General features: G+C 36.3%; 1 protein-coding gene across 4 annotated transcripts; it reads left to right on the top strand.

Moving 5' to 3' along the window:
* The first annotated feature begins 1920 nt into the window (after positions 1 to 1920).
* On the top strand, positions 1921 to 25515 carry LOC149789613 (carnosine synthase 1-like). 4 transcript variants are annotated; one of them, XM_089971637.1, is made up of 12 exons: positions 1921 to 2113; positions 2627 to 2801; positions 3278 to 3490; positions 7468 to 7653; positions 11231 to 11469; positions 12464 to 12733; positions 13251 to 13431; positions 13847 to 14167; positions 16184 to 16446; positions 16917 to 17133; positions 18731 to 18815; positions 20487 to 20624. In XM_089971637.1, the coding sequence occupies exons 2-11, from the start codon at positions 2627 to 2629 to the stop codon at positions 18772 to 18774; spliced, it is 2109 nt and encodes a 702-aa protein (XP_089827763.1). In that variant the 5' UTR covers positions 1921 to 2113; the 3' UTR covers positions 18775 to 18815; positions 20487 to 20624. The 4 variants fall into 4 exon arrangements, with proteins under 4 accessions (XP_089827763.1, XP_089827760.1, XP_089827761.1 ...); XM_089971634.1 differs by lacking the exon at positions 18731 to 18815 and having other exon boundaries at positions 1932 to 2113; positions 20487 to 25515; XM_089971635.1 differs by lacking the exons at positions 2627 to 2801; positions 18731 to 18815 and having other exon boundaries at positions 1935 to 2113; positions 20487 to 25515.
* The last annotated feature ends 210 nt before the right edge of the window (positions 25516 to 25725 follow it).

Genomic DNA, 25725 nt, shown 5'->3' with positions numbered 1-25725 from the left:
TTTTCATTATTTTAAACTATTCATGTATGACAAGTTTTTCTTTGCAATCAGGTAAGATCAGATTGTTTTGTCGTATGTCTGGATATAGAAGACCCGCACAGTTCTGTGATTTTTTCTACAATTTATGATGTTTCTACTGTGTGTATATGTGTGCCTTTGCGATTGTGAGTGTGATCTGTAGAAGGTGGAATCTTTACGTTATACTCTTCCATTTAACTGGGGTTCGACTTTGCAAGGACCCCATTTCCGAAAACCATGAGAATACAATAAAATATGCCGTTTTATTTAAAAAAGAAAATTGAAATAGACCCCAGCTTCATCTTTTGCCTCGAAATTTTCTCGCATTGAAACGTACATGTACTGTACTGCAACGACTAATTTGGCCATTTTCTCCCAGGACATATGTTTCTTATGTTTCTGGCCGAACAAGTGCTCTGACTACAGGGCCATCAGGTTAAAAACACTTGATATCTACGTGAAGGTAAAATTGCTTTTATGTTTGTTTGTATAATACATATTTATTTCTTAACTTGTCAATCATTCGTGGCTTCAGTTTTAACGAGCCTGATGTTCAATAAACTGGTGGAAATAATTCTTTCGATTGTGCTTCTGATGTTCAAACATTGACGTCTAAAATTACTTTCCATGCGCCATACTGAAATTTAAATAGATTCCGTCGGTTGCAGCCTGTAAATGAACAAAATTAATGGGCTAAGTATGCATTAATTGCTCCTGGAGCAAAACAAATGTAAAATTTTTACTTGGTTATATAAAGAGCCTATTCAGAAATGAAAAATTCAGTTTAACTGCATCTGTTATAATCCACGTTGAAATTGCATCAGTACAGTGGCGATCCGTTCAAAGTCGAGTTGAATAAAGTCGAGTTGAATGGAGTCGAGTTGACTGGAGTCGAGTTGAATCGAGTCGAGTCAAACTTGCCCTTAACCATCTTCTCTAGCCAAGGTACAGACAACACTATCTACACCTTGGCGTATCGAACTACATTTCTGTGAATCTGGTCTGTAAATTTCATTGGCAAGCCACCGGATGCAATCAAAATTAAGTTGTTCAAATTTGAACACTATTCCTACGTGATCGAGTCAGGAGGACACAACGCGAATGGACTGATAAATAAATAATTTTCCACTGCCGGTCAGTGTTTGCAGAAATACTTTTCACTCATATACACCTGTAATGGCTTCTCTCTGGTACTTACTCATACTTTCTATGTTAAACTTATAAAGTGTCCTTTTTAGGTCAATTGCCTCCACCGTTTTAGGCCGATGTACAATGCACTAGGCAATTGGTTAGTTGGCATAACACATGACAACACATGAGGTCCAACAGATGTTACTAGGCTAAAGCACAAATATAGCTGTTCGATCCGCCAAGGTGTAGATAGTGTTATCGGAACCCCGGCTAGCGAAGATAGCCCTTACCATGGATCAGGGGGCCCCGAGTGGCCGAGTGGTCTAAAGCGCTCTCCGTTACGAATCACTGCCATCTCACCTCTCTGCGTGGGTTCGAGTCTAGGAATCTTCCAATGTGGGTATATGAGAAAGTTTGCCAGTAGCTTCTCGTGGGTCGGTGGTTCTTCCCGGGGTTTTACTGGGTTCTTCCTCCACCATTAGTACTGGCCGCGATACATAGCCTATTGTGTGCTGAAAAATGGCGTTAAACCCAACAACAACAACCATGGGTCAGCTTTTCTGAGGCCTAGGTGTCTTTGCTCAAGATTGTTCTTATAACTCGTTTACATGGAGATGTTTATGCGGAGGTGTTGGTAGTCAAATTGTAATAGTCGTTCTTTGTAAAACAGCAGTTTAACATAGCTCTATTTCAACAATTCCCCGAATTTAGAACATGAGTTGTCATAATTCAGAACATGGTAAAGTCCTGGTGAGAAACCCTTCGTTGTTCAATAAAAAAGAAAGTCGCCAGAAAAGACTGGTTAGAAGCAGTCGAGAGTTACTTAAACGAGGAACTAAATACAAGGTCGCGTAGAGTTATTGATCGGTTTTTAGCATACCAAAACCCGCACAAAACACAAGTTAGGAATGTTGTCGTTGTGTATGTTTGAGCTGTAAAAAGAATTCGTGAGAAATAAAGAAAGGTGAGTAATATATTATTTTTAAAAAAATGAGCGAGCTATTTGTTTGTGATATTATTTTTATGTATTTTTATTTATAATGATGAAAGCGAGAGAAATTTGTGTTAAAAACTACATTATAATCTTGCTTGGTCGCTAAATTTTCGCAACATAAATAAAAAAACCAACAAAAAAACAAAAAACAAACAAAACAACCAAACAACCAACTTTAAGCGGATATTTTAAAATTCCATGATTGATCGTAATATTAAACGCAGTTTCATTATGTTTTTGTCGCAGTTAACAAAATGAAGTAAACAGTGTAATGTTGATCTAACTGAATAAATTAAATAAAACAACCACAACAACAACAACAAAAACAAAAAAAGAAATATAAACGAACATAAATTATGATACATTCTGAAGATCATATAAAATAACAGCAACAACAATACCAATAATAATAATAATAATAATAATAATAATAATAATAATATTATTATTATTATTATTATTATTATTATTATTATAATGGAGATGATGAGCGAATCAGCTAGCTACGAACCCATACCAGACGACAATGCCTTTGATTCGTTGGCTAAAAAATTTCAAGCAGCAGAGTTAGTGAGTTCTGTCCTTGATAATGTATCAACTGGAAACCTGTTTTCATTTTATGACGATTCCGTCCCACAGACCGAAGCCAGAGTGAAAGGTATTTATTTTTTATTTAACTTCCTAGTGACGTAATCATATTTTCTCATCGGTTGAACGGGAAACACTATATGAAGGGCTTCTTTCATTCAAAGGATGTGTGCGTGAGTGTATGTGTGTATGTATGCGTATTATGTGTGTATATGCTTGCGTGTGTGTATGCTTGTGTAGTTTTCATTTGGTAAAATTTCTTTTAATGCATGTATGTTTACATGACGTCATACTATTTCCTTATCGGTTGAACGGGAAATGTTCCGCGAGAGTTTCTCATTCAAAGAACGCGCGTGCATGCGTGCGTGTGTGTGTGTGTGCGCGCGCGTGTGTGTAGAGATATTCATTTGATAAAATTTCATTTATTTATTGCATATGCGTCTACATGACTTTGAGACTTTGTTATCCGAAGTGCTAGACCTACATTTTTCTCTGTACATATAAAATTAGACTTTGTAAAATGCATTCTTTCATCTATTTTTAAAGGTCAGCTGGTTTACAATATGAAATTAGATGATGGTGAGGTTGATCTGAAATCATTTAGCAAATTGGAAGAAGAGGAGGAGGAGAGGAAAGAGAAAGATGAAGAAAAGTTGCCGAATACGGCTCGTATGAAAAATTCAGCTAATAGATACAGTACATGCACTGGCTCGTACAGAGCATGGTCAACTAATGTGGACCTGGGACCACACCGTGCAGGTATGGATCATATAATAATAATACTAATACTACTACTAATAATAATAATGTTTTCACCAGTAAAACTAAAGGCATCCGACTTCAAATTGTAACATAATACACACTGACACTTAATATATTCAATTATCATGAGATTATATACTTGCATATAATAATAATAATAATAATAATAATAATAATAACAACAACAATAATAACAATAATAATAATAATAATAATAATAATAATACTAACAACAACCACAATACTACTACTACTACTGCTACTACTACTACTACTACTAATAATAATAATAATAATAATAACACAACTACTACTAACAACAACCACAATACTACTACTACTACTAATAATAATAATAATTAAAACAATAATATACAACTATTAGATAATGAAGATGAGTTTGATAACTTGCTAGGCATTGACAATGAGAGTAGTGGATGAAGTTCATTACTTTGAAAAAATTGGCACATTTGTTTCTTGAGATTTAATACTCCATGATTTTGGAAATGTGCTCACAAAAACTTCATCTCCATAGAAATCTTAGGGTAGTCTCTCATTTCTGGTCACAGCCAGAAAGTTGGTGCTTACATGATTTTTGTTGTTGTTATTGGTGTTATGGGGTTTAGCACCATTTTTCAGCACAAGACATGCCTTGCATGGCAGCTAGTATAACTGGTGGAGGACGAACCAGGGAACAGAGAGAACTTTTGGATCTATCACCATATCAAGGTCAATGTATCAAAATCGGCACAAAAATGAATAGTGCTGCATTTACCACTAAGGGTATGAAATTATGAACTTACACAACTATGAATGAGTTATGATTATTAGCTCAAATAGTGATAATGAATACAAGCGTGCATTAAACGTTTTGGATATAGTTCCTGTTGTTGTTGTGGAGTTTAACGCCATTTTCCAGCACACGATAGGCTATACATAATTTCCGTTATTAATGGTAGGGGAAGAACCCGGGAAAACCCCGGAAAGAACCACCGACCCAAGAGAAGCTACTGGCAAGCTTTCTCACATACCCACATTGGCCGAATCCGAGACTCGAACCCACGGAGACAGAGGTGATATGGCAGTGATCCGTAACGGAGAGCGCTTTAGACCACTCGGCCACTCGGGGCCCCCTTTGGACATGGTAAGCACCTTACTAGTGGTTCTGTCTCTGGGCTCTTGTGGGGTGGGGCATACAGCTTCTGAAATGTACCGCTGGAAATAATGATAAACTTTACTGTAGCAGCGGGGACAGTGGAACAACAAGAACAACAAAGTCGTCGGTACAAACGTTTTGTGACTCTGGGTCTATTATCGGCATGCCTCTGGCATATAGTGCATTGTGTCCATCATTTATCGGCATGCCTCTGGCATATAATGCATTGTGTCCACCATAACATACCGCTCCGCGACGCGCCGAATATTTCCGGGCGCAAAGTTTTTTGCGACTGCCACTTTTTCTTTCAGCTCAGTATGCACAATGGAATCGCTAGATGATCTTTGGACGCATTTGCTGGCGGCGCTAATGTTCCCAACCAATCGCTTGAACGGTGGTGAGCCCTTCAGCACAAAACCGGAAGACCTGGAGTCGTATCCTATACTACAAAAAGATCTTAAATGATTTATATAACGGATCGAGTGAATTCGAGAAATTGAGAGCACCACACTGCCACAGTTCCCATAGTAACATTACACTAGAAAGTCAGCTCTTCGAGGTGTGCGTGGACCGTTTCCCCTCCTCGATTCTCATCTGCTTGACCTCAGTCGCTTAAGATCTGCTCGCAATTGTGGGAGGGGAGTTCAACCATTTATCATAAGGACAACTCCTCGAAAATATGGATTTTCATTTTCTAGATGTCTTTTCCAATAGCTTCTGGTGGAGGTGTTCATTTTTATTTGAGATGGCCTGTTTGCCCATCCTTCTGAGGGTGTACCAAGATCCTTGTAGAAGAATCAACCTGATTCTACTGTCTTAACGACGTGTTTAAATTGCGATTGAAAATTTAACTTTGAATATGTACATTAAAAATACATACATGTTTAAATGCATGCTACACTCTCTTTTATGTAGATACGGGAACTTAAATAATTACACAAAAAATAAATTTTTTTATTTGTTGAATAAATGGACATAAAATATATAAATTAGATTTTGTTTTGTCTACGTTCTGCAATCAGCTGCGGTCACTATTTAAAAATGATAGCATGGCCACACTATAGTAATATATCACTATCACGGGCCACTTTCTGCATATATTGATTGTGTAACATACTCACATGTATCATTTAATCAATGTGCTTTATATGTATAATTTTGATTCCTCGACTGTATTTGTCCAGCGCCAAAATTGCAAGGAATATGTATTAACTTCACGGAATTTATACAATGTTTAAACCACATTTAGCAAATAACAATCTGCTACCAGTTACACATCTGATACCGACTTTATGGTTTTGCTGCTTTGTGACAAATGCTTGGAAGCTCTTGTTACTAGGAATTTTCATTAATAAAAAAATATCACCGTGACACATTGTCTTCTTGGAAGTCAGTTTCTTCTAGGAAGTCCTTTTCTTCTTGGAAGTCCGTTTCTTCTAGGAAGTCCTTTTCTTCTTAGAAGTCCTTTTCTTCTAGGAAGTCCTTTTCTTCTTGGAAGTTCGATTCTTCTTGGAAGTCCTTTTCTTCTTAGAGTTACGATTCTTCTTGGAAGTCATTTTCTTCTTGGAAGTCCGTTTCTTCTAGGAAGTCCTTTTCTTCTTGGAAGTCCGATTCTTCTTGGAAGTCCTTTTCTTTTTAGAAGTCGGCTTCTTCTTGTAATTCCTTTTCCGCTAGACTAAAATGGAGATAGCAGAAAATGTTATGGACCTGCTACTCAATGATTAGTTCTCACCCTGTTTTATGACAGCACCACTCAATTAAAAAAACAAACTGGCTGATTTTTATATATGGTACTATTTGCATTCTTAAAGTGTACAACAACGGGGAAAGACTATTTGCATGGCGGCTGTGTACTGCAGTTGGAAATGATTATTTATACTGCCACAGTGCTTTTTATCTGGAAAACCAATTCGCAAGGTTGCTGTTTACCTAACTACATATAAAACAAACATGCTATCAATTTTTATTAAATTTTAATGTTTGAGCACACACACACACACACACACACACACACACACACACACTGTTCACAATAAGTCTCAGTATTTCTTCCACCGTGACTTTGTACCGAATGACAATTTATGTGACCATTTTTTGTAAGCACGAAGGCCCAAATATCATTTAGCAAACATTCAGATTTGTTACCCACCCACTTGGGCACCGGAAGACGAAAAATAGCACAGGAATTAAAGAAATGAGAAATGAAAACCACACTTTAAATGTTGATAAATTTTACATTAAATTATTAAAGAAAGCAAAGTGTGTCAGTTCACATATTTAAGGTGAAGAAAATCAAAACTTACAGCAAGTATGATGAAATAGCAATTATATACAAGTCTATTGTTTTCTTGACGTAATTTGCATTGCAGTGTGATACTATCGATGATGTTAACAATGTCTAAAACGACGCTTTCAAACGTATCCACTTTATGCAAACATACCACCAGGGCATTCAGTTTCTGCCATTCTCCCACTGACTGATGCATGCAAATACACTATGCAGATAAAGTCTGCGCATGTGCAGACTAACATCCAGGAATACATTTCCGTTAGATCTAAATCTGTCATCCTAACACATGGCGCGCAATCGTATCATCTTATAGGTTCAAGGTCACCGCAATTCAGAGTAACATTCATTGGTCACAGTATGGATAGTCTTTCCTGTCACACCTCCTCCTCGTGAACAATCTTTGTAGAAGCAAGTACACCGCTGCTTTACGAATATCCATTTCCACTGCATCCGATTTTTTTACACCCTTGTTCATTTTTCCCATATGAAAGTGAATTTAATATATACGCTTTTTATTTATTTCTAAAGACATTCCAATCCCCGATGAAGATGAAAACATCCTGATCTATTACGACATACTTCAGTACACTCTGTACGAAACTGGATGTCCAGAAACCATCGACAGCACGATTCAACCTAGAACGGTGTCTAAAGATGCCACAAGCATCACCATCCTTTCATCTCCTGTAGAGTGCATGGCGGTTCTAATGGAAGGTCCGTATTACGTTCTAATTCAGCGCTTTTATGTATTAGCTAACCTTCCCGCTCTGTTTCTGTTTCTGTACATAAATCAACATATATATATATATATATATATATATATATATATATATATATATATATATATATATATATATATATATATATATATATATATATATACAGTGTACAGCCTCATTGCATTTCTTTCTATGTCCTAGGAAACACTGGAGGGGGGGGGGCAGGTTTCATAGCATCTGGGGTCAACCGTGTATAGACATGTACTGCGTTTAGCCCAGGCTTTGTGCACGTTTTGGACATACTATTCAACCTGGAATTATGAAACTTGGTAAGGGCATGAATCATGATAAGTGGGTCAACGTGACTGGTATTTTCAAGCTTAAATGACTTTAAACATTGTGTCTCAAGTTTATTTCTCAAGCTCTCTTTATAGCAGAATCATCATACAAGATGGTTGTAAACATCTCTGTTAAGAACCACGTATTTATAAGAAAAGAAGGTCACTGTGACAAACATTTCATATTTTACTTGCTTGATTTTACTTTGTGCTCTTATATATTGGACAAATAAACTTATTGCACGTGTATAAATAGAACCACGAAAATGAGAGTATGACAAGGATTCAGCTTTGATTTAAGTTCATTTCACAAGCAAATACATACATTTGGCAAAACTAGGTCACTGTGACACATGTTTCAGTCTTGAGAGACTTCGGTTAAATTTGTTTTAATTGTGCAATCTATTCAACCAGATGATTGGTTATATTTGTATTAGTACAACTGTATAATATAGAAGGTCACTGAAACTTACATTTTACATTTTCCTTGTGAATGTAGGTCATGACCACATAGCTATTTGTTTGCATGCTACGTACATATTAACCTATCTAGAATCATGAAACTTGATGAGACGTTGCATCCCGATCAACACCGTCATTATAGGGGTTTGTGCGCATCAGAGGCTCGTAAACTACTCGAATGATTATCATGATTATCATGACGCACCAGACTAAACTACTCGAATGATTATCATGAAGCTGTAGACACATTTGTTTCAGGGTCTAGTTGGTATGAAATGAAAATAGCTCTGCTGCCCGTCCTAAATGGATAGTCGTATCGATATGGGATTTTTAACAGAGCACTTCTTATGCCGTGTAGTTGACCCTAAATTAAAATAACCCCACTTAGACATCTAATATGACCGCCACAGTGGTTATCTTAAAAATTGTGTTATTGCTAATCCTTCTGAATGGAAAGTCGTATCAACATGGGGCTTTTACCAGAATAATTCTTATAATGTCTCATTGGTCTTCAGCGCAAATACTATTGATCTGACCATTAATATGGCTTCACCAATATCCATCTTGACGATCATGTTATCGAAAACAACTCTTCCTTTATGGATGGCCTTAGCAACATACCGTTTTCAGAATACTTTGTTTTATGTTTACTTTGTCCTGAATGATAATGGTTATAATCTGACCACCAATATGGTCAATACCACAATATTCCCACTGATTGAATGGTCATTTTCACATAAGTGTTTCGCTAAAGGACGTCTATTGATATCTAGTTTCTTCCAAATGAAATTAGTTCAATTTTACATCCAACTTGGGTGCAAGAACAGATAATTGGAACACCTTGAGAGAGTTTTATTTAAAATGAAGAAATGGTCGTACTTAAAATTCCTAGTGATTCTTTTAGGCCTGTCGAATATCAATATCTCTTCAAGGGACATTTGTTTGTCGATCCTTTTTATGGTACTTTCGACGCATTATCGACTTTATGGTGATAAGGAAATGGGGTCTATGTACTTTTCGAAAGGACACAATGTGACAACCTACCTGGGTGACCTGGGCAGAAACTAACCAGTGGTCCGTGTATTACAAGTCAGAATATCTCACTCAACCGATATTACCGCGGCAGGCCCGGCCATAGGACATGCTGGGCCCAAGGCAGCAAAAGCGATGAGCGGGGCCTCAAGCAAAAAAAAATTGCATTGCGGAATTGATTTCCTGAAAGCACGGGGCCCAAGGCAGTTGCCTTGTTTGCATTGCCCTGGGGCTGGGCCTGTACTGCGGCTTAATGCAGTTTAAGGATTACAAACATAGCTGTAATTGTTGCCGTAAATTGGAAGCTGGATATAGTAAGTTTGTGTTAGTTCCTTGGAGTATTGCGCATACAGCTGCAACCTTAGTCCAATATTTTGAATTGTCTGTATAGAGGAATAAACACGATTTCAACGAGTTGTCTGTACACAGGGATGGCTACGATAATATACATTGATTTAAATAAATTGTCTATATATAGTGATGACCATGCTAATCGATCTTGATTTAGTTGAATTTTCTGTATGCAGGGATGATTACGACAATATAGCATGATTTCTTTGAATGTCTATATATAGGGATGGTCACGATAACATACCTTGAATTGATTGGTTTTTATGTATACAGGGAGATCACGATATTTGGGCATGATTTCACTGAATTGTCTGCATGTAGGGATGGCTACGATAATATACATTGATTTAAATAAATTGTCTATATATAGTGATGACCATGCTAATCGATCTTGATTTCGTTGAATTTTCTGTATGCAGGGATGATTACGACAATATAGCATGATTTCTTTGAATGTCTATATATAGGGATGGTCACGATAACATACCTTGAATTGATTGGTTTTTATGTATACAGGGAGACCACGATATCTGGGCATGATTTCACTGAACTTGTCTGCATGTAGGGATGATCAAGATAACATACCTTGTATTCGTTTAATCCTATGTATGCAGGGTGATCACAATAATAGGCCTTGATCTCAATGAATTGTCTGTACACAGAAGTGACAACGATAATAGGGCATGATTCCTTTGTATGGTCTGTATACGAGGATTAGCGCGATACTAGCCCTTAATTGCAATGAATGTTATGTATACAGGGATGACAAACAATAATTGGCCTTGATTTCATTGATTTTATACGGAAAACTATAGGACTGAAGGAGTACTCTTTATAGTGGCAAATATCAAACATTTATTTCGGCCGGTTTTAATAAACAATATAGTGATTTGGTAGATTTAACAATATTCGTTTTGCTGATAAATTAAGAGTTGGAATGATGTTTATTTTCCGATCGTACGGTGTTGGCACTTGAAACTAAAGCCAACCTCATAAATCTGATTAAATGAATGAGATCATTGTTTAAAGTGTTCGAGATATTCATTTTCATTCGCCTGAGATAAACTGGTGGGTCATTTGCTTCAACACAGGAACGTTTTTGATGGGGAAATGGTCGTTTCAAAGAGTTTATAGTTAGCACGGGTTGAACGGTATATTAGGCACCAGCAATTTAAATTTTAGAGAACGGAGTCGACTGGGATTTTTCAAAACATATTTTTCGGCCATCTCTGAAGGGTGGAGTGAATACACTCTGATGTTTTCCACTCCACCACTTTCCCGTTTAACTTACAGTAAATAATGTCACGCCCATCGCATCCTATCCATCGAACGTCCGTGTATTATTTAGGCATGGTTACTAGATCATTTTGCTTGTCTTTTACCTAACAGGTGGAAGACGCTGTCCAGGGGACATGCTACTCGTCCTGTCCTCAAGCTGGTTGTCCAAGAAAAAATCGGAGACCAAGCAGAGTCTGTACTCACTTTATGTGCACAAGGCCATCGCTTTCGCAGAAGCTGGGCGAACGTACTTAGAAACCTACAGCCCTCCACGAAGAACGACCTACTTCGTTAACTTCTTCACCACGGCCTGCACCAATGGTGCAAGGAATGATGGAGAAGCAATTGAGGTAGGGACATACCGAATCTTCATCAAATAGGCATGTTCTTGAGATAGGTCAACACATCCCAAGCATATAAGAAAGGAAAAAGATCAGCATTTTAAGATTGATGTTGATGTTTAAGAGACGTGTCTTAGTTCAGTACGCTAGAGGTCAACACAAAGGTAGATTACCAATACTGATGAACAATATTAACCGTATTTATACCCACCTAATTTGAAACCACGAATAATAATGATAGGCATTACGAAATTGTCCAATCTTTGCTGTTTAAAAGTTGCTTTGAATTTATGTTCCACACGAATAAATTATTCGCCGTTTGCCTCTTTATTTTGTGCATCCCTATATATATATATATATATATATATATATATATATATATATATATATATATATATATATATATATATATATATATATATATATATATATATATTTCATATCATAGGCTGCGCATCATGATACGTGATGTCATGTGGTCATAGATATATTGTTTTACCTCTTGAGTGACTTTGTCACTAAGATATTTTTAAAGATATATCTCCAGCGTAGATATTATTTCTTTCTTCAATTCTGATGAAAGATCACATAAAAATTGCACTATCAGCAATTTTACAGTCTTATCCTAGATTCCGGTCGTTGTTACAGTTTCATGTTTGTTTGAATGTACTGCAAAAGTTTATCTTGTGACTCATTCTTTAAAATTCTCAGCCTTGTTCTCGTGAAACTTTGGACACTGATGCATCTTGTTGCACTACGAAAAGTTGGTCAATGTAGCCTATTTTGTATCATGAACAGTCTTTTTAAATAGAGCAATATATTTTATCAAAATATTATACACATACTATTTGCCTTACACTTAGCGCCTTCCAGGTACATGTGGCATACAGTCAATCTATTGTTGATATCCGTGTTATTCTGGTGATACCATTGAAAAAAAATGTACCGTTGGAAAGAGGTTTTGCGATTTAAAATACCACATTGTTTCTCTGATTTATTTCAGTTCCTCATTGACTGCCCAACAAGCAGCTCCCTGAAGTTGACAGCACTGGTGGATGATAAAGTATGGACACGTTGTATCATGGCAAAAGTTGGCATGGCTTTTCCCGAGACCCTTGCCTTTGTATATGATTCAGACTTGATGTATCCCAACCGGGATGTGCCAGAAATCAGAGTTGTTCGCATTGATGAACAGAAAACTGATCTCACCTTGATTGTCTACACTCGGGTCATTGATTTTCTTGCAATGTGTGCTGATAAGGACATTCCAAAGGTTTGTTCAAGGAATGCATGTCCAGATTTTTAATGCTAAAATTATTCTCTTTAAAATGTATCATCGTTTTTGACCCATTACATGACGAAGGTCAGGTTACACTTTTGTGGCAGAAATGATGTGAAGACTGAACATTTATAATGTAACAAACTTAGAAGTAGTTCTAAATTGGTATAGCAAAACTAGCACTAAACTGGACATTGCTTTCAATATATTTACTGCTTTTTAGAGATAGTTCGTTTGCTGAGATCTGATAGTTATTAAAACATCTTATGTTGACCAAATTATTCAGTTAGGAGCAAACGAATGACGTAGATACAAGGGAACTGGTTGATTTACGTTTCACTGTTGTTAATGTTATACATTTCCCCTCTTCCATAGAAGGCATACACGTTTTGATTTTTGTTCAAAGATTTTTTAAAACAGGTATTTTAAGAAAGCCACAACAACATATTATGTTCAGATTGCTTGCATGGCTATTACGTACAATGCTTAGATATTTTGCCGTGTCTTCTAGATTGTGGTCAAACCATCTGGAGTCATGTGGCATGGCAGTAAAGGTGTGACCTTCCACTATACAGCTGAGAAGGATGAAATCTTAAGTGCTGTTCTTAAACTTATGACACTCATCCACAAAGGAGATGCCATCTTGCTGGAAGCATTCCAGGAAACCGTCAAGCCCAAGAACACTAGCAAACGTAGAGTCATTCTTAATCTACAAAAACAAATTTGATTGATTGGTTTAAAAGTGTGATCTGTGCTTTTAAATGCTAATGCAAAATTACTAGGCAATAAACGGAATCTTTGTTCACAGATATTGATCATTTGTTTCTTTGCGCTAACTGATTTAAGCTATAATTCGTTATTTTTAATACTGTTTTACATATGATTGGTTTCAAAAATATATACAGTTCATATACACCATGGGGCCTGATCCCCTTCTTGAAACATCACAGGTTGCTTGAGACGAACACTGTATATTGTTACCCTTTATATTTGTTCCACTGTTTAAAAGACAATATTTCTTAGCTCTAGAAAGGGTTACATCTTATTAATCAATAATAGGCCAACATATTTTGCTTTATATTAACTGAGAGTGTTTGTATATTTTAGTTCCTAAATGGGCTTGCAATGATAACAACGCTGTGCGTCTGAGAACAACTGTCTGCCGTGCCCATGACGACACCCCCAGAACAAGCAATATTAACTGTGGAGTGGCACATCTGAGTGAGCCAGTAAATGGTAACAATACAGTTTGTCAGTCTCTAAAGACAACTCTGATTGCTTTTGGTATTACTGATGAAGCCGAAATGGCAAGCTTTGAAAAGGAAGTTAGCGATAAATCTGCTGCTGTTTTGGACGGTATCATGTCCTACGAGAATGACCTTAGCACCACTGAAAGAGGAGGCCTTTATGCCCAAACAGATGTCATTGGTAAGTATATAAGTTTTTGTTATTTCTTTATTATGGGTGGGGTGGAGAACCATAAGAAATAATGGTGTTTGGACAATGTAATACGTACCAGATTAATCTATGATTTTCTAAATAGGAAGTACAAAAGACGGATTACAACAAAATGATAATCATCTTCGATGTCATGATTTACACAATATTGACATTTGCTTTCACGTCGTTCATCTTCTACATATCTACCAGTTACTATCGATATTTCTTGTGTGTGATAAAACAATTAATTTACTTAACGCCTTTCAGTGGCTGTCATTAGTAATTTGATTAAGACAAAAATCATTTCGATCACCTATTTCATATATTTATAAATGTATGAAGCAGCTATTGAATTCCAGTCCGAATAAAATATGTCTTAAAGTCTTTGGTTAAAAAAGCGATAAAGTTGAAGATATATGGACAGAAATAGGGTAATACAGCTTTTTCCACATCCTGAGAACAGTATAATTCTAGAAACCCCGTTTTTTATAATTATTTCCTTCGCAATTGGTAAACATTGTATACTTTTCGAAGAATATTATTATTTGTGTTTAACAATCTGAACCAGTATTTAATGATGTGTACATATCTATTTAAATATCGGCCAAACGCTCCATATACAAACATATTGTTGGTATAAAGTTTAGCATTTAGTAACCACTTGCAATATTTTCTATGTACCCGTTCTATATTTCCTGTTTCAAAAATCCCCCAATTTGTCAGTAAACATCACACACTCAAAAGTTAGTGTTTTTTTGTCCTATTTATAGATTAGAATCACTAGAGGCGTCACTAGGGTTGTCGTCACCCACTGCGGTAACTCATGATGTCACCCCCATGGACCTCCTTCCTGCACAAAAATTCAAACATTTTATAGACCGTCATGTGCGGTAACTCATGATGCCACCCACATGTACCCAATTCCATCACAAAAATTCAAACATTTTATAGACCGTCATGTGTGGTAACTCATGGTGTCACCCACATGTACCCAATTCCATCACAAAAATTCAAACATTTTATAGACCGTCATGTGCGGTAACTCATGGTGTCACCCACATGTACCCAATTCCATCACAAAAATTCAAACATTTTATAGACAGTCATGTGTGGTAACTCATGGTGTCACCCACAGGGACCTTCTTCCTGCACAAAATTCAAAACTTTTATAGACCGTAAGTTTTGTGTCACCCACTCTGATGGTGTTACCTGGTGCGGTTCGCACCCCCACCCCCACCCCCTAGTGACGCCACTGAGACTCGCCGTTATTTGAGCAAATCAGTGTATAACGACATGTTGATATATTTCTGTATCATACACGCGATATTTAAAATTAGACAAATACAAGACCACTCACAATAGCTTGAGGACAGGTCACAGTTAGGTTAGGCTTATGCCATGTCCATCGTGTCACGTTACATCATGTCACGTTACAGTATGATATGTTACATCATATGCATCACATCATGTTATGCCATGTCCATCATGCCACTTTACAACATGCCATGTTGCATCATGTCCCTCACGTGATGTTATGTCATGTCGATCACAAAATCTGATTTAGGTCAATAACGTTAGAATGACTATATATTAAAACCAAATTATCTGTAATGATTTAAGCTAAGAAGATTTTGGTCTATTTTGTACTAAATTTAACAAAGATATGACCTCTATTTGGCTTGGAACTTTACCCTTCAAAGTCATTGTAGTGGTGGATTCATTCATGTTATATTATTTATGTGGAGGATCTGTGTGAACTGAAAGATTGAGCATTTATTTAGTTGCATATTTTAATTACAATATTATTTAAAATTTATTAAAACACCTCATTCTGTGAAACACACGTATCACCTTTTTGGAAGCAGATGTGGTATGTACGTCAACAGGTTTATGTTATAGTTTCTGCAAGGTCTAAAGCCAACAGGGACATTTCATTTTTTTGATGTAGGCAAAACATCAGGTTCAGTGACACATTTATTATTTTGTATTATTACATATTTACAGGTATTGACCTTGTAATCACAACTCGAAATGGTGTGCTGACACCAGTCGGTGTTGAGGTGAACAGCCATGACTGTACGTTCAACTGTCAGGTCTATGAAAACTTATATCCACAAGAGAAAGGCCTATCAGTGCGTCCTTGGATTGAAACCATGATTACCAGGTCACAGAAATTCCTCTTGGTTGGCAAGAAAATTCTTGTAATAGGAGGTGGAAACTATGGCAAAGCGTTCATCTGGGATGCAGCCCAGGACATGGGGGTTCAGGTGAAAATTAATTAAATGACGTGCCTCGATGTATCCTCTTTTTATAACTAGTCCTGGGATATTCTTTGGTGGGGAAACGTAGTGTATATAGTATGTACAACCCTTTTATAGACATTGACTATGTGGGTTTGTTACGCTTGGTTATTACCTTATCACATTTGCCTAAATACAAATTTTTTAGGTATAGCGAAGAATATGCAAAGGAGAAGTAATCGAAGCATTTGAATGTATTCCAAAGTTATTTCGTTACACTAAACTGTTTTTTTAAAAAAATAGCAACAGCATTTGTCACTATGTATTAAAAATGTAGTTTGCTTGAGTGGAGTTCAAGAAAGAGCTGTTTTTCAGCTTGTTTCATAAATTTCATCTCACATGAACATTGATTTATGGCACATTAGCTTGTGTAACAAAACAAATATGTAGGCTAGATTAGATAAATATAAATAATTAATGTGTTTTATTATTTTCAGGTGGTACTGGTGGAGTCGAATCCTCGTCACTTTGCTGCTGAAGACGTGGAAGAGTTTATCCATTATGATTTTATGGATCACACCCAGGACGACAAACATGCAATCAAAATCTACAAGCTTCTGGAGCAAAAAAAGATCAAGGTTGATGGTTGCGTCACCTTCTTGGAGGACTGTGTACCACTGGCAGCCATTATGTGTCAGCTTCTTGTCATAACAGGTTTGTATCCAAGCACTTTGATTTCTGTGACTTGTGATGCAACATTAGCACAAGAGCACATGCAAATCTGTTTAGCTCCAAAGCAATGGAATCAGAATAACTTGTAGAGAGACATACAGCAACAGCCATCCTTGGCTTGTCCGGGGAGAATTTGAACCATCACCATTTCACTAATGCTTTATCATGAAAAATCTTTAATTACTAACAATTAAACAATACCAATTATTGTCTGATAAATTCTTCATTTGAAAGAAAACAATGTGCAAATTTTAAAATAAATTGGAAATTAAAAGAACTAAGCTCAAGGTCACTAGATGGAAGGAGAAAAAATGGTTTATGTGCAGTATTTGCAGCTGTCATCCATGCTTCCACTTCAACAAGTTCTGTGGATATAATGCGCATAGTGTAAGAAAGATGCATCTTTTAGATCTTCTGGTGAATAGGTAAAGTGAGGGTTATTGTGGCTGATAGTAGCAAAATGACTTTTTCGGTATAGTAATGTTAGTTCTGGACCAGGAACCTTGACCAATATTTGTCGAGGGCTTGCTGTCATAGTATTGAAGAGGCATGTTGATTTTGGTGTCAGAAGGTCAATGTAATTGTGGCTGAAAGAAAAATTAATTTTGCAGAATAACGTTTTTATAGTAAGTTTTAGTTTTGCAAGAATGGGTTTTAAATAAAAAGAGGAATCTATATCAAAGAACATGTCAATATGCTCTAACATTGCAATTTAAATGATATATGCATGCGTATTAGTTGTACATTCTTGGCGAAGCGCAGCCGTTTACACTATGTATACATACTGTTATTGCTGGAATTAATACAAGTTGGGATAGGATACATTTTGATGGGTATTACACACTTATCATAAAAGCAGGTCCCTGTCGTCCATATATTACACTTCATTGACATTGATTAAATTGTATGTTTTATGTTTGTTTCCCGAGCCCTTAAGACTAGACGAATATGTATCTCTATTAGTACTTTATGCTTGAAGCAGAAAGTCATTGTGGCCTATATTTCATACTTTTGCTGTCAAAGATGAACTATGGGCATCTAGTTTTGCTCCTGATATAAATATCATTAAATATACACAGTCATGAAAAAGGGATGTATACCGATGAACACCTTCATTGAAGAAGTAGGTCATTATGACCCTTTTTACACTTTAATAACATTGGTAAAATTATGTGTTTGATGGTCATTGTTTAGAAACTTTCAGACTTGAGTCATGAGATGATACGCATCTCTGTGAACACCACACTTTTACAAAAATAACGAAATTCACCAAGAGCTATTTACTGGTTAGCGTACATTACGCTCAACCAGAAAGGTGCACTTGATTTGGTTGATCTGTCACGCTTAGCTCATGACCACGTTCAGATTTTGAATCAGATGCATCTCGATAAACTCTAAAATCGAAAAGAGGGGTCTCTAACTGCATTTCATGCTTGAGTGACTTTGTTGAAATTATGTGTTTCAAGACATTGAGTGATGTTTGGATGCATACTTCTAGTACTGCACCCTCACAACCGAAGAAAGTCACTGCAACCCACACTTTATGCTATACTAATCAATGATATTTATGTGTACTTAGCTCATGTCTACACTGATGTACGTGCTGTATACCACACTTGCTGACTACTGCAGATGGAAGCAGGAATAAATACCTTTATCCAATGGTAAACTTTCCATATTTATAAGCTTGAACGTTTAAATTTTCAAGAATTTTGTTTTGGAATGTGTTCTTATGGATCTTTGTGTAAAGAAATCCACAATTTATTAATTTAAGGTCTTTATGCTAACAATTCCATGAACACCTACCAGTGTTTTGAAAACAATAAAAAAATCCCCAAGTAAGACTTTCCTCAACCAGATACCTGATAATCCAACGTTTGTCTTCTAAGGGTAGGCCTGTTTATGGAGTTTTGATTGGTATTAGATCACTGGGAACAGTGTATAACTAAATTCAGCATCCTAACCTGGTTAATTTGCATATGAGTGTATTTAAAACCCGGCTTGAGGTAGTTGGTGGATCACTTATACAACAGTAAATCCATCCATCAGCAATATTAGTATTGCAAGCTAAGTTTAATGGGAATTATCTGATGTCGATCAAACTTGGTACGCAGATAATGTTGTTGAGACCACAAAAGAATGCAACTTCCAGCTTTGTGTGGCGTCAACTAGAAGCATTGTGGCCAATGATTAATTTCTGACTTCAGACTCCACAGCTTAACGTTACCAAGAATTGTTGGATTGTAAACAAATTACTTATGCAACTCCATAGTTCAACATTGTCGTGAGTTAGAGTTTTGGTTTTCCGCAAGGTTATTCACAGATGTCGAACAATGGCTGCCTGTTCTTCGGATGATGGTTTCCTTAGATTTACTTTACAACGATTTGCCTGGTTTCACTTCAGTGTGATTTTCGACTTTTATGTTTATCCGATATTGAATGTGTTCAGTTTCCATCATTCCACAATATCATTTACAGAGCTCTGCTCCTGATTGTCCATCTGTTATGCTTTTATTTTATGGAGAACAATATACTTGGTATATGGTTTTGTGAATCAGACCTTCACTGGGAGTGATTACTAGCATTTTACGGCACCAACTAATTAGTCAAGGAGATAAACAAATCCAGGCAATAAACTATTGTAAATAATAATTATTTAAGGAGTTTATCGTCGAGGTTGCTCATCCCATGGCTACTTTTTAAGAGTTCATATTATTAGAAGTTACAGCCAAGATTGTCCATCCTACCGACGTTTGCTTACTGCAACATTACTTAGAATTGCTGGCTTTCAACTGGTGAAACTTTCAAGGACTTTGGACTTCCAGCATTACACATTCATCATTTGGATCTTGAATACTCCTTATTGAAAGTTTGCTTCTCAAACATAGATTCGTCTGTTTAAGGTAGAAAGCCATTTTGAATAAATTCAAGCTATCGGGCCCTTTGCAATGCACCTTTTGCCTATAACTAAATTTGGGACAGGATATTGTTGTTAAGGATAAATCTTTTGTAATTTTCAACCTTGTGTTGACAGTGAATACGTGTAGATTATTTCAGATCAATTGTGGTTCTTGAATATTTCTTATTGTAACTTTGTTTGCCAACATTTGTGTGATATTTCAGTCTTCTGTTTTCGTGAATAATGTGTTTGAATGGTCGGTATGCAGATGTCGTATTCAGAACTAATATTCACTTTTCTTGCATCACCAAAAATGTAACCTAGTCTGTAGGAAAAACGTGACAATATAGTGTTCCCGTTTGGTTTGGTTATCAGTTTTTGTTTGTTTGCATTTTGTAGCTTTTCATTAACTTTAAATCTATTTGTGTTTCAATAGGACCCAGTGTCAGGGGAGCCATAAATGCCAAAAACAAGAGCTCATCACTTTCCATTCTGAGGAAAAGAACTACAGGCATCCCCCACTTCCCAAAAACCTATCTGTACACTTCATGGTTTACTTACCTGAGAGACAAGAGTGACCTCGAGAATGCCACAAAGGTGTGTCAGTTCCCTGTTGTCATGGAATACGGACCAAGTGCCGCTGGTGTTATCTTAGTGCAGAGTGCAGATGAACTGGAAGAGAAGTACATAAAACTCCAGTCAACCTTCGAAAAAGAGGAAGATTATATTGGTATTGGACGTGGCCATGGTAATACTATTATGTTGATGGAATACATTGGAGGCACTGAGCATGATGTTGACGTCGTCATCTTTGAACGAAAACTTATCGCTGCCTTCGTCTCTGACAATGGTCCAACCGGAGACAAGACATTCACTGAGACTTCTGCGTGTATGCCAAGTTTTCTCCCCTATGACAAGCAGCGACAGCTTATTACTGCTGCCTACCAATGCTGCACTGAAATAGGCCTGGGGAATGGGGTCTTTAATGTGAAAATGAAGATGATTTCTACAGGCCCCAAACTGGTAGAGATCAATGGCATAATGGGCGGCTTTTATCTCCGTGACTGGATAAAGAAGCTCTACGGCGTAGATTTGGTCATTTTTGCTTTTTTGGTCTCTTGTGGTATCAGACCATATTGCCCTGGGTTGACGCCAAAGGGACAGTTTATGGGCTTCATGTGCTTCCCATCTCTCCACAGTCATCTGCTTAGCGACCCTGACATTCTGTCTAAACGCCAAGAGCTAGAGTCAAAGGGCATCATCCATTTCAACCAGTTTGATGAACATGCTGATATTGGCAAAGATGGTTTTGAGGAGCCATTTGCCAATCTAGGTGTGTTGGAGAAGGACATGCCATCAGCCAAGCGAAAACTTCTTGAATTTTCCAAGGAATTTAATATCACTGGACCGAATTACAATGTTAAAGACTTCCTTGCTGATTTAACAAACGTCTAGATGCATGTTATATACTGTATATATTTACGTTTTTGTGTTGTTTTAGTTGCAGCTTTCAAGGTTACAGGGAGGTAAAATCTGTAATTAAACTTGGATACACCATAACATTGGAAGTCTTAAAGTTGTTAAACCGTTACGTTCCAATGTTGCTATCTTGAAAGATCTTACAAGATACTAGACTGAACTCGACAATAATTAAAATTATATAGGCTCTGAAGCAAACGTTCATTTAGCTTAATTCAAAAGTTTATATGCATATAGCTTAGCAACATTGATAAAATTGTTATAGATCGAATCAGATGAAATCTGTACCAAGTTTTTGAACGCAGGGACGATCGTCAATTTTGTAAATAATATAAGCAAATGTAAATGTTCTTTCCATTTATCAAAAATGATAATTGAAATCGTTCTGCTTTGGGTGTTTCTACATTTACAATGTGATTGCTTAGAAATTGTGAAATCTTGCATTCATTTTGGAATCGATGACCCAGGAGATGGAATTGTTAGCCTAGTACCATCTTGGCAGACCGAGTCCATATACACAACGTTTGTGCAAATATCTAAAGGTATTCGTGCAGGGTACTTGACTAGGCAAGATGCACAAGATGGTTGTCATTTGATCTATCCTAGTTTTATCTTAGCTGGCTTTTATCGATGTATTCATATACTTATCAAAACCAACTTTCTACGCACCACAAATATATGCTATGCTTATACAGTAACCATTCATGACAGGTACAAATATATGCTATGCTTATACAGTAACCATTCATGACAGGTACAAATATATGCTATGCTTATACAGTAACCATTCATGACAGGTACAAATATATGCTATGCTTATACAGTAACCATTCATGACAGGTACAAATATATGCTATGCTTATACAGTAACCATTCATGACAGGTACAAATAAGATGACGAATGGCAGAAAATGAAAAACATAATTCATTGGATTGATTTCATACAATGACGAGTTCATATTGTTAACACCACACCCTTTCACGCGGATATTATTTTACACACACATACACACACACACGGAATGGAAAATATTAAATTGTTTGCACTGGCATATCTTTTACTCACTGAACAATTAGCGGAGTGACATGAAAAAAAATCAGTGTTGGGGAGTCTCTACATATTCGTCCAGGTTCGCTTATAGGATTGAGTCCGAGTCTAGTTAAATATTGTTTATTAACAGTAATATTGAGGTGGATGGGAGGAACACAATTTCATAAAATCACATGCTTTAAACCTTGTTATTTTAGTTTGGCTTGGTATATTACGACAAGGCAACACGAGTAGATTAGTACTGAGGAATCGGCGTAAAGTGCCCAAAGACACACCATGGTAGAAAAGATACGACTAGGTAGGATACGGTTAAGTGTCACTTGGCTTCAATCGCCTCAGCACTAAACAAACTTCTTGTGTTGCTATACTGAATAACACTAAATCAAAATATCAAGTCTGAAATGACGAATATGAACGGGATTGCGTCTCAACCCCTTTTTTCTCCTTATTTGTCACAGACTAAGAGAGCTTATAGAATGGGTCTTGGTCGTCCTTTCATGAGAACAAATTTGTTATCACTACTCCTCCCATATCAGTGGACATATCAGCATGGTATGTTCGCTTGAAGACTTTTAATGGGGAATACATGAAAATAATGCCAATCTGACGTCAACTGTCCGCCGCAGCAGCCATTTTGAAAATCTTATCGCTGCTCGTCATGAATGGAAAGTCATAGAGATATTGAGTTTTCACCAGAAGACATCTTATGATGTTTAAGTGGTCCTAAATGAAATGGTGGTGTTACTCAGACATCCAGTATGGCCGCCTCAATGGCCATCTTGAAAATCTCGCTACCGTTATCCCTGCATAAAGGTCCAGCTAAAAATCGGTCTTTCACTTATTATGATTTTTAGTAGATTGTAAATGAATGAGACGCTGATCTGATTTCAAATATGGCCGACACAATATCCGTGACGAAAACCATGTTGCTTCATCTTCTAGATGGATGTTCAGGTACTTTCACCAAAATACGTTTTATGATGTCTTTTTGATCCTAAATGAAAACGATACCAATCCGATATCGTTAGTCCTCCAGAATTGAAAATCAAAACAAGATGCCTTTTCCACTAGAGAATAATTTTTAATATCGTCTTAGTCCTAGAAGAAAATGCTACTAATCTGACGTTCTATTTATTATGTATATCTATATATTTTTAAGTCTTGGTACATAATTATATCTATAAATTTTGTAATGTTTATTGTAGTGATTATCTATAGATATATTTCTGTTTTAAGATACTGAGAGTAAGATTGCGTAATATTTATTAACATATTTTTACGTACGTGTTTACGGTTACTAATAGGACTATTAGTCGTACACACGAAAACAAGTTTGGGGTTGTTTTCCATTCGACAGGCCGGTCAGGTGGGTTTCTAGAAGAATTAAGTTAATTCCCATTGGATGGGTATGGCAATGTGTGTTCTTAACGATGCTGAATATATACATATTTTCACTTATTAGTAGTGACAATGTGAGTGTTTTACCCTTTCCCCTGTATATAAGTGGCTAAGACTGGACAATTTTCTCATATTTATTCATTGTGTTCTTGTTGTAACATTAAGCCTGCATGCGTATTTTATATTCTATGTTGAGAGAGAGAGGGAGAGAGCATTCGTTTGTGTTATTCAGTGGAAATAGAAAGTGCTTATTATAATATTATGTTGAAACGATTATTAAATATTCAAAGTGGTTCTGGACATCGCCAATTCGACACTTCAGGATTCTTGGCGGACCAGTACATTTCCGGATCTGACATTTATACGTAAACTTTCATTCTTTTGGAGTCTAAAATAACTCCTGTTAGCATTATTTTAGATTAAATTTATGATGCTGTAAGTTCCTCTTGACTTTTCATTTTATAACATTGATAATCAAATTATTCAAGTTTTAAAAAACTTAATCGTTTTGCTTCTTTCTGTTACTTAATTTTTGACAGTATCCGCCACATTGTCTAAAACAAAAACCTTGTTTCTGCTAAAGAAAACCGTGCTGTTGCTAAAGAAAACATTTCTGTTGCTAAAGAAAACACTGCTATCGCTCAAGTAATCCTTACTGTTGCTAAAGAAAACCTTGTTATTGCTCAAGAAAACATTGCTGTTGCTAAACTATATATATATAGTTATGTATGTTTGATTTCATTTATATTTTATTTTCTTTAATTTTCTGTAAGTTTTATTCATTGAATGTTAGCGTAATGTAATTTTGTTTAATGTAATTTGACATTTTCCAGAAATTAATTTGACCTGAATGTGTTGTCGTAAACACCTAAAACTGACCTAGTTCCCGACCTTGATTCAAACACCAGTGAGTGAAGTAAAAAAAACTTTCTATTTTTAATCTTATTGGTAGAGTAAAATTATTGGTTTTTGTCAAGGTCATACTGGGAATACGTGACTTTAGATGTTAACAGCCTCTGTTTTTAAATTCTGGTTTTACCGGAATTGCGCAGTAGTCATGTTTAATAAGAATAATTATAGAGAGTTTAGTCAGTTTTGACTTAAAAACATTTGGTGTCAAGGTGTTAGTTTTGTTGTGACTAGTTTGGAGTTACATTTTAATAGTTATTCACATTATTTGGATTCTAAAAGATTAATTCGTTTTCCTGGAAATAATTTAGTGCTCATACAGAATTATTGGACAAAGACATTTCTTTAAATTTTATTCGGAATTCAAACACCGGAATGTCTGTGGAACAACATAGGACTGTCCACACAACAGCACTATACTGACTCTAGTGTACGTCATCACATTTCAATTTTGACTTTCGCCGGGACTCGAACTTGAATTCAGTAGAGCAGTGTAGTACTAGGACTTCTTATTTTTAATTCTGGGATTATTCTTGGATTATTTTTTAATTTGATTCCTGAAACGGTAAATTCTTTTCCTTACTTTTACATTGTTTCTCCAAAGAAATAAATTATTTACAAAATTTTATATAGCTTGTTGTTTTCACTTTTTCTTTGTTACTGTTTATTAGAGCCTAAACACGTAACAATGTACACACACACACACACACACACACACACACACACACACACATATATATATAAAGAAAACAAATCATATGGCCAATAACAATAACAATTCTTTCAAGTGCACTGGATCCAGCAAGGGATCACTTGTGTCAGGGATTGATTAAGATAA

This window comes from Sinohyriopsis cumingii, chromosome 10 (genome assembly GCF_028554795.1).
Source record: "Sinohyriopsis cumingii isolate HCF-2022 chromosome 10, ASM2855479v2, whole genome shotgun sequence".
Classification (NCBI taxonomy): domain Eukaryota; kingdom Metazoa; phylum Mollusca; class Bivalvia; order Unionida; family Unionidae; genus Sinohyriopsis; species Sinohyriopsis cumingii.
This window is presented reverse-complemented; position numbering and strand designations above follow the sequence as displayed.